Raw genomic sequence first — 19,727 nt, 5'->3', positions numbered from 1 at the left:
TATACATTAACAAACCCTTCTCACGCAGCAAAAGGAAACTTCATTTTTGAACACTTTTATTAATTCATTTACATTTGTTGCCAGGCAAGATATCTGCCAGACTATACTTTTATAGAAAGAAAATCATCTAAAGAAAATCATTTATTTTAATGCTGCACAATTTGAGTCATATGGAAAATATACTTTGCTGCAGTGTTTCTATTAGCACTGTATCTCTTCATTCTTAGTCTCATCTCACCACTCTCCACTAACTTGAGGCACTTAGACAACTTAAAAAGCTCCTTCAGTGTATATTGTTATTTTGAAGTCCTATATAATAAAACTGATGAATCTGCTAAGTAAATATTATACAGTGAATGCAGGTTCTCATTACACCCTGATTCCACACTATAATGGCCAGCAGGTGGCCAGTCCTAGCAGTGTGGTTGTCTGTTTATTAAGTGAGAAGTTGTCTGCTCCAAAAAGGCAAAGTCCAGTCCAGCACAGTTTTAAGTTTTCAATAATAATTAAAAAAAGAACTCCACCACCAATACAGCAGAAATAATCTTCAGTTATATCGCCAGTGGTGTGAGTCTCAGGAAGTGCATGGTGACTTGAGGCATCAGCACTCAAACCAAATATGAATTTACTCCAATTGTCTCAATGCCAACCGAATTACACTACAATTATATAACATATACACTTCCAGTGGGAATATATATTTCCACAAAGCATATAATGATAGTATGGAATGATGGCACTGTAATAACTTCAGACTTCCTTTCCCGACCGGCATGGCAACAAGCTCCTCATCAGACTGTGGTCCTAGAATTTGGAACTGTTTCACCACCATCATCTCCTGAGGAACAACCCAATCCCTTCCATCCCCATGACTTACTTCAGTACTCCTACCAAACACTCAAAGTCATTCTCCACACAGACCCACGCCAACCTGCTTCATCACAAATTAAGCAAATAATAAGTGCATTTCCCCAGAAAAGTAATCATGTCACTTTTCCACTTTGTTCTATCCATGCCATGATCTGACACAATGATTGCAGTGTCCTTCCATCCATTCATCATCCCAGCTATAATTACATGACTCAGAAGGCAACACCACCAGACCAAAACATACTGTAAGGCAGTAAAATACTTCTACCACTCTTCATCGCTTCTACAATTCCACAGTTTTTCATGAGTAGTTATCACTTATTTACACACAGGTTGGTAATATGCGAGTTTAGTTCACTGACTTCGTGTCAAGCTGTAGATGTCATCCCAGTGTTAGTGAGTGCATGTGCAAAAGTCAGCATCCTCTTTGCATCTGGGTATATTGCACCCTGTTTGACAGTGTATATTTTAATGTGTGTATGGATAATGGCTGTAACAGTGTGTTGACATGGGCATGACGGTATCAGTATTCCGTTCTAGTGGCATTAGAAGGCGGTGCTGGCCATGCTGCCAGGGGAGAAGAGGCGTGGCACTCCCTCCTGCAGTGATATCTCAACATGTCTGTGGGCCAACTTCCCCTCCTCACCTGGACGGGAACACAGAGAACGTCAATCACACACACACAACTCTTTCCCCGCAAACATCTTATCCCATTATTCCCTCATCCACTAGATCCCTCCCACAGAAAACCCACCCTCTGTGCCCTTGTACCCCTTGATCAAATCAAAGTTTATTGGTCATTGTCCCACATACCCCAGAGAGGTTAAAGGCACAGTCAACTTAGTGTATGTAAACTTCTAACCAACTGGAATTGTGATACAGGGGCCTCCCGGGTGGCGCAGTGGTCTAAGGCTAGCTAGCTGTGCCACCAGAGATTCTGGGTTTGAGCCCAGGCTCTGCCGCAGCCGGCCCGAGACCGGGAGGCTCATGGGAGACGCACAATTGGCCCAGCGTCGTCCGGGTTAGGAAGGGTTTGGCCAGCAGGGATGTCCGCGTCTCATCGCGCACTAGTGACTCTTGTGTCGGGCCGGGCGCAGTGCACACTGACCAGGTCGCTAGGTGTACGGTGTACGGCTGGCTTCCGGGTTGGATGTGCGTTGTGTCAATGTAACCGATGTGAAATGACTAGTTAGTTAGCGGTGGTGTGCGCTAATAGCGTTTCAATCAGTGACGTCACTCGCTCTGAGACCTGAAGTGGTTGTTCCCCTTGCGTTGCAAGGGCCGCGGCTTTTGTGGCGCGATGGGTAACGATGCTTCGTGGGTGTCAGTTGATGATGTGTGCAAGGGTCCCTGGTTCGAGCCCAGGTTGGGGCGAAGAGAGGGTCGGAATCTACACTGTTACATCAAGAAGCAGTGCGGCTTGGTTGGGTTGTGTTTCGGAGGACGCATGGCTCTTGACCTTCGCCTCTCCCGAGTCCGTATGGGAGTTGCAGCGATGAGACAAGACTGTGACTACTACCAATTGGATACCACAAAATTGGGAGAAAAAGGGGTAAAATAATAAAATTTAAAAATGTAAAAAAGAAAATAGGAATTGTGATACAGTGAATTATAAGTGAAAAAATCTATCTGTACACAAAAAAAAATGACTTGTGTCATACACAAAGTAGATGTCCTAACCGACTGGCCAAAACTATAGTTTGTTAGCGAGAAATTTGTGGAGTGGTTGAAAAATGAGTTTTAATGACTCCAACCTAAGTGTATGTAAACTTCCGACTTCAACTGTAATAGTAAGCTGTCTCACTCAGTCCCTTATCAAACATGTACTTTTTATCTTTCTACTCACCAAGCACCAGCAGCGCTTGTTTGGCAGCATCCCTCACATCCTCCTTGTCTGATCGACAGAGATAGACCAGCTGGTCAATGCTCTCTTTGGCCTGCAGAACATAAATAACAGAGTGGACTCAACAGTCTGACTCCAGACACTAGGGTAGGTAGAGGTAAAAAACAGATGGAGCATAGAGATTGTTGAAGAGATGTGACTAATAAGTGGTGAGACTGACCTTCAGACATGCAAGTGCTTTACAGCCACACACTCTCGTCTCCACACTCTCATTCTCCAGAAGCTCTAGACAGCTTACTAGGGCCTGGGGTAAAATACCAAAATACACTATAAATTACCCAAACAAACATAAATCCACACTGGTGATCCTAGCAACAAGATAACACTTTTTAAGAAGTGCATTTCAAAAGTGCTACAGTGAGTATGACCTGAAATGAATGCATCTCGGTCTCACCCTCTCTCGATGGCGTGGCTGGTCGGCGAGGCTCCGGAGCAGGGAGCTGGCAGAGGCAGACACCTTCCCCCGCGGGTCCCTGAGCAGTAGGCTGACAGCATGCAGGCCCTCCCTCTTCAGGCTGCTCTCTGGAGGCCTCTTCAGGGCCTTCACCAGCACCTCCTGGTCCCCTGACTGCAGGCTCTGAACCAGCCACACTGAGGGGGGAAATGGGTGGAGGAGGTGGAGGGTGGACAGGGAAGAAGGTGTGTTGTGGAAGGAAGAAGGTAGTAAAAAAGAGAGTGAATGAGGGAGGATGGGAATGGCGATAGAAAGCAGAGAATAGAATGAGGTGAGTATGTTATAGTGGGTGTGGTGAAACAACGAGAGCAATCAGCCTTTTAAATGATGTACATTCACACATTCATCATGACTAAGCATAGAGCCAAGTGGCTGTCTGCAACCTAGTAAGACACATTAACATATTCACTCAAACTAACTCCAAGCAATAGTCAATCTCCCAGACACTAACCCTCCTCCGCCAGTTCAATGATGTGTGTGTCCAACTCGCTCACTCCCTCGGCCTCCAGGTAGCTCCAGAACTGGAAGAGGGTCAGCATGTCTCTGGCCACTCCGCCCCCACGCTTGGGCAGCCTCCTCTCCAGAATCCTCTCCGCCAGACGCAAGAACACTAGACACAGCACAGAGAGATGGGTCAGACGTGACAAAATGGCACATCACAGCTACCCTCAGACTAATGTGTGTATATGTGACATCATATAGGCCACTGGAATCAAAGCCAGGAGCATTTCTGATCCAAACTCCTTAGGGAGAGTATTTTAGACCATGCATCACTATGTTTAAATATTATACATGCCATTTAGCAGACGCTTTTATTCACAGTGACTTACATACATTTTATGTATGGTGGGCCCGGGAATGGAACCCACTACCCTGGCATTACAAGCGCCATGCTCTACCAACTGAGCTACAAAGGATCATATAATGCATGATAGACACACACAGAGACAACAACAACCGTATCACACCTGTGTCTGCCAGGCTAACTCCTCTCTCGGGCAGTCTGTTGGTGTAAGCAGCGGCCAGTGTTGTGAGGAAAGCGTCTGTGGAGGTGCTGTACACACTGCCATCATTTGTACACTGCTGCCATAGCAATGTTGCCCCTTGGCACTGTTCTAACTGGGGCACCACTACTCCAGGACAGAGAGGCAGTAGAAGGCAGGCAGACGGAAAAGAAAACAAGTTAGAGATGGTAGTAATTGAATCATTTACAATTACAGTAGTTAACCTTTGTCATTATTGCCTTAGCTCTGGCAGTGACTAAGCTAATATGCTGTTTTATTGTCCTCCTTACAGCAATAATGAACTCACCCTCATCTGGCTGAGTGGCTCCTCCAGGGGTCTCCTTGGCAACACGTCTGATGAGCTCGAGGACGCGGGCCTCTCTGAGCAGGCGGTCCAGAGCATACATCTCCCCACAGCGCAGAGGCCCAAAGGTCCCCAGCCTCTGCACAGCATACACACAGCACCATTAGGAGTCACAGGCATCACAGAGCCAAAATCAGGACATTTGGTAAGACCACAGATGTCAATTTGAAATAGTTTTATTACATTACAACTGGGAGCTGTTGCTCTGCTTATCGATCATGTTGACAGCTCAACACAAACGCAAGATCCAAGTAGAAGTTATGTTTGAGATTCGAATTCTTCAACTCATTTGGTTTAGTCTCATACATAAGGGGACCATGGGGTGATTTGTTGCTCATATGAGTATGTCATGTTCCTCACCAGAAGTTGTGCACTGCAGTTTTTCAGATGGACCAGTAGTGTATGGTCTAGAGCCTGGCAGCCTGTGCTCACAGGTCCAGAGGAGTGGGACTCCCAGCATCTCTCCTCACAGCACTCATCCTCCCCTGCACTCTCCTCTGGTGGCCTGCCGGGGGCGCTGTGGCGCTCACTAAACAACAACCACACAGGAGCACAAGTATGAGCACATCAGGAAAGATGTATATTTTTACTTGTAATTTTTTTTACCTTTATTTAACTAGGCAAGTCAGTGCAAGTTGTTACTCTAGAGTGGTACCCCGTAGAGCCATGGCTCTACATATCATGCCACCTTTAGATCAGATGAGGGCATTATCATTCAGAATACCAATTAACTTTTCTTATCCTTACTAACGTCCAGCATATTTAAATGAGTGTTACAGTGGCTCACCACTAGATGGGAGTAAGTAACCACACAGAAATCCAACTAGCTACTCTACCAGCAAAACTTCTCATCTTTAAAACTGACTGTGAAGGAACATAGAGAGGGAGGCCATTTTATGGACCCTGACCTGTCTGTCACACTCCTTTTCTCCCCATCCTCCTCCTCATCTTCATCCTCCAGGTCTGAGGTATTGAGGAAGTCAAAGCTGCCGAGAGCCGTCTCCACCGCCAGACTCTGGACACTGGACGAACAACTGCATGTATGGCCCTTCAGAACACACGTACACATGTTATAGAGAGACAGACACACATGCACACACGTACTCAAACATACAGCACACACACACAGTAACAAAAGCAAACATTTTTCAGCAATCCAAATCACTGCCATAAGTCCTGATTGTAAGAATACACCCCGTATTTGGAAAAGGATCATCTGAGGAAAGTATCTGGGAACAAAACAGTGTGTTCTTAAAATTATGTCGTGATGAAATGAATAATAATAGAGAAACTCAAATGTATCTGTGTTTCCTATCTTCTTGTCAGAGGGTTTGGCTCAGTGAGCTCTGATGCTTATCTGTGTCTCAGTTGGGAAGAAGGTGGGTGTGTGTACGTGAACGAGGCTGACGACCGCCCAGCGACAGTACACACATCTCCCGCTGCAGCATTGTGAGATGGAAACATTTAGACTGAGCTAAAGGGCAGGAAGTTCCGCACCCTGATCCCAATCCCACAGGGAACTGTGGGATTCTGGAACTCTGAAATCTACTCAGCCCCCACCAACGTCCCCCTCACTTTTATGAAGTGGTCATTTCCATTGTCAGGTACAACATAAAACACACGAGTCAGAGCCATATATGTACACACTACACAGACATATACACACACACAGCTATAACTTACCGTTAATGTCTCCTCCAGTAGTCTGAGCTCCTGCTCCAGGACCTGTAACTCAGGAAACTGTCCCCTGTAGTCATCCAGAGAGGCAATGACTGCACTCAGGGCTTCCTCAACTTCACTGTCCACAGCCTGCTGCTTCTCACCCTCTGTGGGGCTGGCCTCTACTACAGGCCCAGGCTTCTCGGCCTCCACCACCACTGCCCTGTGGGCAGTGTATGATATTTCCTCTGTGCTCTGGGTCTGTGCTTGTGAGTCTGCCCTGAGATCCAGAGAGGCACCTTGCAGAGACACAGCATCAGTCCTAGCGGGTGCAGAGCTCTGGAGTTCTGGCTCTACCTCTGAAACAGCCCCTGAAACAACCTCTAACCCTGTGTCTGACTCTACAGACACTGCAGAATACCTGCTCTCCGGCCTGCTCTCCACCACGGTGACAGTAGCTGGGGCGAGTGGCTCAGATGGTTCCCCGACCACCACAGTCTCAGCTGGGACAGGGGCTGACTCCGCCCGAGCAGGCATCTCCATCTCAATATCGTTTATAGAGATCCCAGACTGCAGGGAGGTGGCCTCAGAGGGCTCCACTGATTCGCAAGTTGACCTGTCCATCAGTACGCCATCGACGCTGTTCTCACTGATATGGCTGAGGGAGCGTGAATAACGTGTTTGGCCGTTAGGCACAGCCTGTTTCCCAGAATCCTCCTCTTTCCCTGCTGTTCCAGTGTCTGGCTCCTCCTTCTGCACATCCTCCGGTTTGGCTGAGCGGGTAGGGGTGGAGGTGGCAGAGTCTCGGGGAGCAAAGGAGATCTCAATGGAGGGCGCGGCAGCCTGAACCTCTAGCTGGACCAGATTCTTGTTGGCGTGACGCAGCCCCAGGGACAGCTGGGGGCTGGACGAGTCATCTGACGACTCCGAGGAGTTAGACCAGGCTGTGCCATTCTCCATCTCCTCCTGCCTCCTCAGCATGTTCTACAGTGAGAGGGAGAGAGAGAAAAAAAGAGAGGGAGGGAGGAAGAGCACAAGGGTGACAAAGTCAAATGGAGACACTGCCATCAAATTCTGAAGATGGGACTAGTCCAGCAGACATTCAGTATAACAGAGTCAGACAGACAGAGGGCTGAGGGCCCCTGTAAACCAATGCCAAACATTATTAACCAGAGCATAGCTGCCTGGCCTCTGGCCCAGAAAGCAAACAAACTCCCTGCTCCCTTTAATTAACATCTCATTTATCAGGCCTCTGCTTTCGCTAGGCATCCAGGCCCCATCTCACTGGAACAATAAGAACAAATACACGCTTCATATTGAGAGCTGGAGGCTGCGTCTGTTTCCCAGCGCTCTCGGTCATTGAGAATACTACTAAAAACCATTTTAAAACCCAACAAGGAACATAACATCTAACCATAAACACAGAGCTTCTATAGTGGCCAACCGTACAGAGATTCTAAACAACAATTGACAGCACAACACAATCTACAAAGACCTACTGTGAGTTCCTCTACGGAGGTTCTATTACCATGCTCTACCACAAATACCACACCTTTAACTAGTAACTACTGAGGGATCTAGTGGGATGTCTGTAGAGGCTAACTGCACTTACGTCAGTCTGCATGTTAGCAGAGCCCAGGTGGACTGAGGAGACATCACTGCAGGAGCAGCTCTGAGACAGTCTCTCAGCCAGAGTGTCACGGAACACTTCCAGCAGGGACCAGCGGTGTTTGGGGGACATCATGCTCCTTGACAGGCTCCTAGGAGCCGTCTTTACACCACCAGGTAAAGCAGGAGAGGGCCGTGAGAAAGGTCCACTAGTGGACCAATGCAATTACACATCACAGCTAGACGACACAGTCGTTCTCTTCACCCTAACTCAATCAAGTTATTGAATTAAGACAAATCGGTGCTGGAGTATTTAGCTGGCCCATTGACAAACCAGACCAATACATCCTGCTAGCTTCGTGAACCAGCGGACGTGTGCAGAAAACCTCCTGAGGTTCTAGTGCTGCATCTTAACAGCACAACAACCACCACTGACAGACAACATGTTGCATTACAGAACATGTCCTGGATACCTGGCAGCAGATTAACCTTGTGGCAGGCTATCAGTGAGTCACCAGGGAGGAAGGCTCAGTACAGCTGGTAGAACTGTAGCAAGCTTTGTGCTCCATTATGAACATAACTAACTATAGCTGAGACACTCCCTTAAAGGAAAACTTCACCCAATAGCTATTTTGGTACTTGTTTCATTAAGTCCATTATTGATATAGTCCCAAAATGTTTTGCCTGTCAGCAATCAAGCTTAAGATATAACTTTGAAAATACAGAAATACAGTCGGTATGATGCCTTTTGCATCATGTGATGCTGCGTTTTGAATCATGTGACAGTTACTGTCTCAGATGGGAAAATCATTCATCAAAGAGTGCCTCAGGTAGACTGGATGAGATGACAGCAGGAGACTTCTGGTGCCATGGATGGAAATTAAATGGGTTGAGAGGGCTATCACTCAGATTCATTCGAAGAACCATATTACAGCTCATTACTCCATGGATTATGGACCATATTAAGAAAGAGGACACTGTTTAGAGCACAGGGTTAGTCAGGGTACTCACATAGAAGGCCTGTTCCCGTAAGGAGGGGGTATCAGGAGGACTCTGGTTGTAGGTGGAGAAGCGTTTGTTCACCGTGGGGGGTTTGTTGACAGTGCTGGCGGCCGAGGCTTGGTCATCCTTGTCGAAAGGGCTGACAGAGAGATAAAAAGGGTACAGAAACTTAATACTAGACCCACACACAAATACATGTTTGTGCACTAGTGGTGGTATCCACTTAAAGCAGTTCACCACACTGATGTGATAGTCACTCACTTCCAGGTGACCTCTAGGCTTAGCTTGATGGTCCCGAGGTCATTGATGTCCACGGCCACCGTCCGGGGTAGAGCAGCAAAGAGGTCTTTGGTCTCACATGACACGTTCCCCACCACCACATGATTGGCCAGGCTCTTCAGCTCTGTCACCTAGGAAACCATAGTAAGACACATCACAATTAGTGATTCTGGTATGATCTAAATCTCTCCAAACCCCATCCCCGTCCCGACGCCTGCTCTCCAAACCCCGTCCCGACGCCTGCTCTCCAAACCCCGTCCCGACGCCTGCTCTGCATACCCCGTCCCGACGCCTGCTCTCCATTCCCCGTCCCGACGCCTGCTCTCCATTCCCCGTCCCGACGCCTGCTCTCCATACCCCGTCCCGACGCCTGCTCTCCATTCCCCGTCCCGACGCCTGCTCTCCATTCCCCGTCCCGACGCCTGCTCTCCATACCCCGTCCCGACGCCTGCTCTCCATTCCCGTCCCGACGCCTGCTCTCCATTCCCGTCCCGACGCCTGCTCTCCATACCCGTCCCGACGCCTGCTCTCCATTCCCCGTCCCGACGCCTGCTCTCCATACCCGTCCCGACGCCTGCTCTCCATTCCCGTCCCGACGCCTGCTCTCCATACCCCGTCCCGACGCCTGCTCTCCATTCCCGTCCCGACGCCTGCTCTCCATACCCCGTCCCGACGCCTGCTCTCCAAACCCCGTCCCGACGCCTGCTCTCCAAACCCCGTCCCGACGCCTGCTCTCCAAACCCCGTCCCGACGCCTGCTCTCCATACCCCGTCCCGACGCCTGCTCTCCAAACCCCGTCCCGACGCCTGCTCTCCAAACCCCGTCCCGACGCCTGCTCTCCAAACCCCGTCCCGACGCCTGCTCTCCATACCCCGTCCCGACGCCTGCTCTCCAAACCCCGTCCCGACGCCTGCTCTCCAAACCCCGTCCCGACGCCTGCTCTCCAAACCCCGTCCCGACGCCTGCTCTCCAAACCCCGTCCCGACGCCTGCTCTCCAAACCCCGTCCCGACGCCTGCTCTCCAAACCCCGTCCCGATGCCTGCTCTCCAAACCCCGTCCCGACGCCTGCTCTCCATACCCCGTCCCGACGCCTGCTCTCCATACCCCGTCCCGACGCCTGCTCTCCATACCCCGTCCCGACGCCTGCATACCCCGTCCCGACGCCTGCTCTCCAAACCCCGTCCCGACGCCTGCTCTCCATACCCCGTCCCGACGCCTGCTCTCCATTCCCCGTCCCGACGCCTGCTCTCCATACCCCGTCCCGACGCCTGCTCTCCATACCCCGTCCCGACGCCTGCTCTCCATACCCCGTCCCGACGCCTGCTCTCCATACCCCGTCCCGACGCCTGCTCTCCATACCCCGTCCCGACGCCTGCTCTCCAAACCCCGTCCCGACGCCTGCTCTCCAAACCCCGTCCCGACGCCTGCTCTCCATACCCCGTCCCGACGCCTGCTCTCCAAACCCCGTCCCGACGCCTGCTCTCCAAACCCCGTCCCGACGCCTGCTCTCCAAACCCCGTCCCGATGCCTGCTCTCCAAACCCCGTCCCGATGCCTGCTCTCCATACCCCGTCCCGACGCCTGCTCTCCAAACCCCGTCCCGATGCCTGCTCTCCACACCCCGTCCCGACGCCTGCTCTCCACACCCCGTCCCGACGCCTGCTCTCCAAACCCCGTCCCGATGCCTGCTCTCCACACTCCGTCCCGATGCCTGCTCTCCAAACCCCCCTTGTTCATTCATTCTGTGTCTCCTGACTTTCCGATCCCTTGTCATGATTGGGGGAAGTAATGAAATCAGTGAGGGAGAAAAACAAGTAGATATCCAGCTGCTCTCCTCTCCTCTCACTGAGCTGTTATATCCATTACCTCTGAGCCTTCGCTTCACACACAGATGTGACAAAGTGAATGTGTGTGAGAGTGACGGTCTCTGTGTGTGAGAGTGACGGTCTCTGTGTGTTCATCTGTATACTAGTTTTAAGCCAGGATATGCTGCTTCATACCTTTATTGATAGGAACTCTGTGATGAGAGGCAGAAAGACCATGTCCTCGCTGTCCCACACCTGCTTGCCATTGATCTCCATCCTTCCCCTCAGCTTCCAGCGCTGCCGCCCATACTTCATAAAGATCTAAAAGGTCAGGGGTCAGGTTTACGTTCAATATGGAATAACAGAAACACACAATGAGCCAGTCACTGTCACATTTATCTTGGTCTTCACACATTTGCTCATTCTTAAGCCTTCGCTGAGTCATTTGTGTTTGTGCTGAATGCAGAGTTCAGCACGGGAGGTTGTGTTTATAGGTGCCTTCTCCCTGCGAGGGAATGGAGTGTGCCACTGACTCACATTGATTATGCTGTCAATCATCACTAAATCTATGCATGTTAAACAGACGGAGGGAGTGCTGACACATTAACGCCTTTCCTTTTCCAATTACCCTCCTCCTGCAGTCTGCAGATAGCCCAGCTCTGAGAGGCCATGTTACCGTAGCATATACACTCCCTCACTCCCTCCCTCCACCAGCACTAACGCTTAGAATGATGACGCTGTGGCAGCCATGCAGAAACTACTCCTGCAAGGACAGCAAGAGTGGAGGGAACAGAGAGAGAGGGAGAGAGCGATAAAAGGAGAGAGAAAAAAATTAACTCACCTCATACGTGTCCCCAGCACAAAGCCGTGCAAACCCTGCTAGACCTGCCACAAACAAAAACCTTTCATGACCACATACAAGCAAACAAACAATCTTACAATGCAACCGTTTGATTGGGATAGACCAACAGGAAGCGAAGGTACACTGGGGTCCGGAGTCACAACAGACGAAGAGTATAGAAACACTGACATGAACGTACCCTTCATCTTAACATGGAACTCCCCTAGCTGGTTTTCCAGCTCGCTCTCCAACATGCACATGTTCTACAAAGAGCAGGAGAGAGAGAGAGAGAGAGCGAGAAAAAGAAAGGGAGCGAGAGAGAGAGAGAGCGAGCGAGAAAGAAAGAGAAAGAGGGAGAGAGAGAGCGAGAGAGAAAGAAAGAAAGAAAGAAAGAATGTTATGGAAAAGCCTTCAAAGCAAAAACATTAGTCAGTCAACACTACAATCATTGTACTAATATCATAGAGCAAAGCTCTGGGAGAACGAGAGCACCTGTTCTTAGTCAGGTTACCCTACAGTCTTTGAACTCTGTCTCAGGAAAATGACTCTGTCCTCGGCTTCCTGTACATCTTATCCTGGTACTCCCTCCCTTCTTTCCCTCACTGATCAACTCTCCTCTCACCCCTCACCTCTGTGTACTCTTTGTAGCCTTTGTTGGCCTCAGACAGGCTCTCCCTGGCCTCGCGGCTGCCCTGGGAGACTGTGTAGGCCTTCACCATCTTATTGGCTCCATCCCTCAGCCGGTGCTGCATACAGTAGGCCTCATACAGCTCGTCAATCTGAGGAGGACAAAACACATGGATGGTTACTTTCATTTGTTCTTTACAGTGGTTATACAACTGTATATCTTTATTATATATTTTTTGTATGTTTTATTCACCAAACATTAAAACATACTGTACACCCTAAAACTCTCTTCATGAAACCTTTTCAATAATAGTAATCCATTTAGTGGTGACACATTAGATTTCCATTATCATGGAACCATAAAGCATGTAATTGCACCATAATCCTTCCTTTCGTTGTTGACACTTTAACGACCTCTGAAAAAAGTGTGTCTGGAAAATTAAGAAGCGACTGCAATACAGTGGAACTCCATATGGTGACATTCCACTGGCCACCACACACACACACACACACACACACACACACACACACACACACACCTTTGCTTCCTGTTGTTGGCTTTCTTATTGGTCTACGACCTCCTCCTGCACCTCATTTTCCCACATATACACTATATATACAAAAGTATGTGGACACCCCTTCAATTTAGTGGATTCGGCAATTTCAGCCATACCCTTTGCTGACAGGTGTATAACATTGAGCACACGTCCATGCAATCTCCATAGACAAATATTGGCAGTAAAAATGATAATTTTCTAAAATTATCTGCCGAAATTGTTGCAACCCCTATTACTAGCCTGTTCAACCTCTCTTTCGTATCGTCTGAGATTCCCAAAGATTGGAAAGCTGCCACGGTCATCCCCCTCTTCAAAGGGGGAGACACTCTAGACCCAAACTGCTACAGACCTATATCTATCCTACCCTGCATCTCTAAGGTCTTCGAAAGCCAAGTTAACAAACAGATTACCGACCATTTTGAATCACACCGTACCTTCTCCGCTATGCAATCTGGTTTCAGAGCCGGTCATGGGTGCACCTCAGCCACGCTCAAGGTCCTTAACAATATCATAACCGCCATCGATAGAGACATTACTGTGCAGCCGTATTCATCGACCTGGCCTAGGCTTTCGACTCAATCACCACATTCTTATTGGCAGACTCAATAGCCTTGGTTTCTCAAATGATTGCCTCGCCTGGTTCACCAACAACTTCTCTGATAGAGTTCAGTGTGTCAAATCGGAGGGCCTGTTGTCCGGACCTCTGGCAGTCTATGGGGGTGCCACAGGGTTCAATTCTTGGGCCGACTCTCTTCTCTGTATACATCAATGACGTCGCTCTTGCTGCTGGTGATTCTCTGATCCACCTCTACGCAGACGACACCATTCTGTATACTTCTGGCCCTTCTTTGGACACTGTGTTAACTAACCTCCAGACGAGCTTCAATGCCATACAACTCTCCTTCCGTGGCCTCCAACTGCTCTTAAACGCAAATAAAACGAAATGCATGCTATTCAACCGATCATTGCCCGCACTTGCCCGCCCATCCAGCATCACTACTCTGGACAGCTCTGACTTAGAATACGTGGATAACTACAAATACCTGGGTGTCTGGCTAGACTGTAAACTCTCCTTCCAGACTCATATTAAGCATCTACAATCCAAAATTAAATCTAGAATCGGCTTCCTATTTCGCAACAAATCATCCTTCACTCATGCTGCCAAACATACCCTCGTAAAACTGGCAATGTCATCTATAAAATAGCCTCCAACACTCTACTCAACAAACTGGATGCAGTCTATCACAGTGCCATCCGTTTTGTCATCAAAGCCCCATACACTACCCACCATTGCGACCTGTACACTCTCGTTGGCTGGCCCTCACTTCATACTTGTCGCCAAACCCACTGGCTACAGGTTATCTACAAGTCTCTGCTAGGTAAAGCCCCGCCTTATCTCAGCTCGCTGGTCACCATAGCAGCACCCACTCGTAGCATGCGCTCCAGCAGGTATATCTCACTGGTCACCCCCAAAGCCAATTCCTCCCTTGGTCGCCTTTCCTTCCAGTTCTCTGCTGCCAATGACTGGAACGAACTGCAAATATCTCTGAAGCTGGAGATTCCCATCTCCCTCACTAGCTTTAAGCACCAGCTGTCAGAGCAGCTCACAGATCACTGCATCTGTACATAGCCCATCTGTAAACACCCCATCTATCTACCTACCTCATCCCCATACTATATTTATTTATCTTGCTCCTTTGCACCCCAGTATCTCTACTTGCACATCCATCTTTTGCACATCTACCATTCCAGTGTTTAATTGCCATACTGTAATTACTTTGCCACCATGGCCTATTTATTGCCTTAATTCCCTTATTTTACCTAATTTGCACTCACTGTATATAGACCTTTTGTTTTATTTTTTTTCTACTGTATTATTGACTATGTTTTGTTCATTCCATGTGTAACTCTGTTGCACGATAGCAACCAAAGCCCATGTAAGTCAGTTTATAACATTCTATCATTGGTTACTCAGAGTTGCCCATATTGACATTGGCTGCGGCCTCAGGCCCTATGGTGCTAACCTTGGAAAAGTAATTGCAATTTCTACCCTTTCCTCTATTACTAAATAGGGATAGACCAAATGGTGCAGTTCTATACAATCTTATAGCCATACCAACTATATCAATATTAACCATCAGACAGGGCCTGCAACCACCTATTGAACATAGCTCGTTTGAATTGGAGACGCCATGTGACTTTAAAAATTGTAAAAAGGACTTGGGGTGATGCACCTGAACATTAGGAGCTTAATTCCTAAACTGGATTACATCAAGATCTGCGCCTAGCAGACTAATCCGGACATTCTGGTATTGACTGAAACTTGGATCTCTGGGGACATTCTGGACTGATATTAATATTGAGGGTTATAATGTGTTCAGAGCTGACATACAGAGTAGAGGTGGTGGAGAGGCCATTCTTATTAAAACATATTTCTCTCTTTACTGAAATGTATTTCCCTTGCCCAAAAATTAGAGCTATTATCTTCAAGCCTTTGTCTAAGAAAAAATGTATCCATAACCGTTATAGGGGTGTCATTAGTGACAATTCCCCAGTTGTTTGTGTTAGAAATGTGAGAATAGAAAAATCTCAGCCTCGTGTCAGCACAAAGAGGAACTTTAAAAACCTTCAGTCAGGCTTTTTTACATCATCTTTATTTTAGTGACCTTGAATGTACTTCAGCTATACCTGAACCTGATTTATCTTTGAGCCTTTTTGCAGATGTCTTCAATTCTTTGTGGGTAATCATGCTCTCTTCAAAAAATGAAGGGTTAAAAGGCAGATGGAATGTCTGGAACACTCCGGAATTATCAGAAGTCATTCGTAACAGAGATGATGCTTGGATCAAGACCAGGAATACAGGCTTAGTCCCGGACTGGCAAGCTTTTAAGCAACTGAGGAATCATTGTGTAAGACAAATCAGAAAGCATAAATCTGATTATTATGTAACTGCTCTTTCAGATTGTAATAGGAACCCTGCTAAATTCTGGAAAAATGTGAAATCCTCCTTTCTGCCACAACAAATTAATACAGACACTGCCCTCATTATGTGTAAAAACGGCATCATTGATGTATTTAATCACCATTTTATTTCAGCGGGCTCTGTCTTTGAAATAACTTCTAAGCCTATTCACAATGATATTGAGCTGGATGCTGATAGGGGAAACTTGCTGAATGATCAGAGAAATCAGTCAAAGCTTTTCTTTTAGGCTATTTACAGAAAAATAAGTCCTGGATGCTTTGCTAGCAGTAGACAACAAGAAATCCACAAGGGCCAACCAATTACATTCCGGTCTGCTTAAAAACTGTTGAGGACAGACGTTCCGCCAGCGGGACCCCTCGCCAACAGCCAATGGAATAGCAGGGCGCGAAATACAAAACAACAAAAATATCATAATTCAAATTTCTCAAACAATCAACTATTTTACACCATTTTAAAGATAAACTTCTCGTTAATCCAACCACATTGTCCGATTTCAAAAAGGCTTTACGGCGAAAGCATAGCATTAGATTATGTTAGGACGTCACCTTGACAAGAAAAACCACACAGCCATTTTCCAAGCAAGGAGAGGCGTCACAAAAACCAGAAATACAGCTAAAATGAATCACTAACCTTTGACGATCTTCATCAGATTACACTCCCAGGACTCAATGTTACACAATACATGTATGTTTTGTTAGATAAAGTTCATATTTATATCCAAAAACCCCATTGTACATTGGCGTGTGATGTTCAGAAAATGTTTTGCCTCCAAAACTTCCGGTGAATGAGCACATCAATCTACAAAAATACTCATCATAAACTTTGATGAAATTTACAACAGCGTCCCACCTAGCCCATAGAAGTTAAAAAACATATAAACTCAGCATAAAAATAAATGTCCCTTTTTCAGGACCCTGTCTTTCAAAGATAATTCGTAAAAATCCCAATAACGTCACAGATCTTCATTGTAAAGGGTTTAAACAATGTTTCCCATGCTTGTTCAATGAACCATAAACAATTAATGAACATGCACCTGTGGAACGGTCGTTAAGACACTAACAGCTTACAGACAGTAGGCAATTAAGGTCACAGTTATGAAAACTTAGGACACTTAAGAGGCCTTTCTACTGACTCTGAAAAACACCAAAAGAAAGACGCCCAGGGTCCCGGCTCATTTGCGTGAACGTGCCTTAGACATGCTGCAAGGAGGCATGAGGACTGCAGATGTGGCCAGGGCAATAAATTGCCATGTCCGTACTGTGAGACGCCTAAGACAGCACTACAGGGAGATAGGATGGACAGCCAATCGTCCTCGCAGTGGCAGACCACGTGTAACAACACCTGCACAGGATCGGTACATCCGAACATCACACCTGCGGGACAGGTACAGGATGGCAACAACAACTGCCCGAGTTACACCAGGAACACACAATCCCTCCATCAGTGCTCAGATTGTCCGCAATAGGCTGAGAGAGGCTGGACTGAGGGCTTGTAGGCCTGTTGTAAGGCAGGTCCTCAACAGACATCACCGGCAACATCGTCGCCTATGGGCAGAAACCCACCATCGCTGGACCAGACAGGACTGGCAAAAGTGCTCTTCACTGACGAGTCACGGTTTTGTCTCACCAGGGAGGATGGGCGGATTTGCATTTATCGTCAAAGGAATGAGCGTTACACCGAGGCCTGTACTCTGGAGCGGGATTAATTTGGAGGTGGAGGGTCCATCATGGTCTGTGGCGGTGTGTCATATCATCATCGAACTGAGCTTGTTGTCATTTCAGGCAATCTCAATGCTGTGCGTTACAGGGAACACATCCTCCTCCCTCATGTGGTACCCTTCCTGCAGGCTCATCCTGACATGACCCTCCAGGATGACAATGCCACCAGCCATACAGCTCGTTCTGTGTGTGATTTCCTGCAAGACAGGAATGACAGTGTTCTGCCATGGCCAGCGAAGAGCCCGGATCTCAATCCCATTGAGCACGTCTGGGACCTGTTGGATCGGAGGGTGAGGGTCGTGCAGGTGCCTTGGTGGAAGAGTGGGGTAACATCTCACAGCAAGAACTGGCAAATCTGGTGCAGTCCATGAGGAGGAGATGCACTGCAGTACTTAATGCAGCTGGTGGCCACACCAGATACTGACTGTTACTTTTGATTTCCCCCCCCCCCCCCCATTTATTTTGTAAATTACATCGCCGAAGTCAAGGATAGTCAGTTTTACGAGGGTATGTTTGGCAGCATGAGTGAAGGAGGCTTTGTTGTGAAATAGGAAGCCGATTCTAGATTTCATTTTGGATTGTATATGCTTAATGTGAGCCTGGAAGGAGAGTTTACAGTCTAACCAGACACCCAGGTATTTATAGTTGTCCACATATTCTAAGTCAGAACCGTCCAGAGTAGTGATGCTAGTCGGGCAGGCGGGTGCGGGCAGCGATTGGTTGAAGAGTATAGATGCCCGAGATGCCTAACCCATTCACAGGACTGGTTAACTCCGCTTTAATGTATATTAAAAACACAACAGATTAAAACAATTATGTTGTATATACAGGGAGCATTTGTAAAAAAGAGACCTAGGTCTTCCCTGTTCAAATAAAGGTTCCATAAAATTCATACTAACTCCCAGTGACACAAAAGCTGACAATCTACGACAGATAACGTACAACCTAAAAAAATACAAAACATACAATCTCTGACACACACAAAAAACAACACTGTCTGCATGTCCCATCAAATAACAGTGTAGCAGACTCTTACAGATTAAACTTTTATTCACCCTGTCCAGAACATCACAAATTGTTTTCAGGTTACGGGATAAGTGTGTTATGACTTTTCCCAGATTTTCTGAATCAGTGCACATCGCTTCCAGCACGGAGCCTCATTCACTAAATGACACCCCACTATCTCCCCCTCTGTCTCCCCACTTTCAGACACCCTGATTCATCACAGTGAGTGACCCAGAATGTCAGGCCCACACAGTGTCTGTGTGGATACATTCGCTGAGCTGCTGCTCACACGCCAGCCTTAATGAATTAGTAAACAGACAAAAACCACGCGAGCTCCATTCACTAAAGCCGACTCCACGGGAGATGTGTTTTATGAGTATGTGAGAGGGTGCATCACAATCCTTTTCATTCTGATAGCATTGAGAGCACCACCCCCCCCCCCTCGTTCTTCACCTTCTGTCATATTCCCTCCATTTCCTGATGATCACAGAGCGCTAGCTCCACCTGTCTGGTCCACGACGCCACGACGCCACACAACAGCACTCTAACTGCATTCCTGATGACCCACTCATACGGTCTCAACATGTTGCTTTGAAGACTATCCTCTTTGTTACGTAAAACTACCCTCCATGTGTGTTTACGATGAAACACTAGCTGATGTGTGTTTAAGATGAAATAACTGATTTTTGGAGTGAGTAATGTTGTACGTCTCCTCTAACTTCACTCACAGCAGCCAAAAACAAAGCCACCTGCTAAACTACTAGCTAGTGAAACACGGTTCTGGACAGCCTGCCTAACCCATCAGCGTTGGGAGAGAGAGGTTAACCTGGAATAAAGCTACACTAAGTAGGCAATAGGCATAGGTCAGGGGTCACTGTGTGTGTAGAGGTCAAACAGGACCAAAGGTCAGACGAGCGGAAAATCACCATATTTAACAGGACAAGTCTGCAGACGTCCAGCATGGCCATTTGGCCAATGCTTCTCCATTGAGATGTGATGATTAAAGCCAAAGTGTTCCCCTGTGGAGCTGACTGGGAGACTGAGCAGA

At 47.6% G+C, this 19,727-nt stretch overlaps 1 protein-coding gene across 8 annotated transcripts in view; it reads right to left on the bottom strand.

Moving 5' to 3' along the window:
* Positions 1 to 39: 39 nt before the first annotated feature.
* The window catches only part of ripor1 (RHO family interacting cell polarization regulator 1), a 134,692-nt gene continuing 115,004 nt past the window's right edge, over positions 40 to 19,727 (bottom strand). For all 8 annotated transcript variants that reach the window (XM_014149065.2, XM_014149066.2, XM_014149061.2 and 5 more), the window contains 16 exons: positions 12,419 to 12,568; positions 11,989 to 12,052; positions 11,790 to 11,833; positions 11,144 to 11,269; positions 9,126 to 9,274; positions 8,874 to 9,003; positions 6,279 to 7,238; positions 5,504 to 5,643; positions 4,956 to 5,124; positions 4,539 to 4,674; positions 4,196 to 4,357; positions 3,679 to 3,837; positions 3,168 to 3,364; positions 2,934 to 3,017; positions 2,717 to 2,807; positions 40 to 1,516 (listed from right to left, as the gene is read on the bottom strand). In XM_014149065.2, coding sequence (XP_014004540.1) covers positions 1,416 to 1,516; positions 2,717 to 2,807; positions 2,934 to 3,017; positions 3,168 to 3,364; positions 3,679 to 3,837; positions 4,196 to 4,357; positions 4,539 to 4,674; positions 4,956 to 5,124; positions 5,504 to 5,643; positions 6,279 to 7,238; positions 8,874 to 9,003; positions 9,126 to 9,274; positions 11,144 to 11,269; positions 11,790 to 11,833; positions 11,989 to 12,052; positions 12,419 to 12,568 — 2,862 coding nt within the window. In that variant the 3' untranslated portion in view covers positions 40 to 1,415. The remainder of the gene's footprint in view (positions 1,517 to 2,716; positions 2,808 to 2,933; positions 3,018 to 3,167; positions 3,365 to 3,678; positions 3,838 to 4,195; positions 4,358 to 4,538; positions 4,675 to 4,955; positions 5,125 to 5,503; positions 5,644 to 6,278; positions 7,239 to 8,873; positions 9,004 to 9,125; positions 9,275 to 11,143; positions 11,270 to 11,789; positions 11,834 to 11,988; positions 12,053 to 12,418; positions 12,569 to 19,727) is intronic.

Source organism: Salmo salar, chromosome ssa16 (genome assembly GCF_905237065.1).
Source record: "Salmo salar chromosome ssa16, Ssal_v3.1, whole genome shotgun sequence".
Lineage (NCBI taxonomy): Eukaryota > Metazoa > Chordata > Actinopteri > Salmoniformes > Salmonidae > Salmo > Salmo salar.
This window is presented reverse-complemented; position numbering and strand designations above follow the sequence as displayed.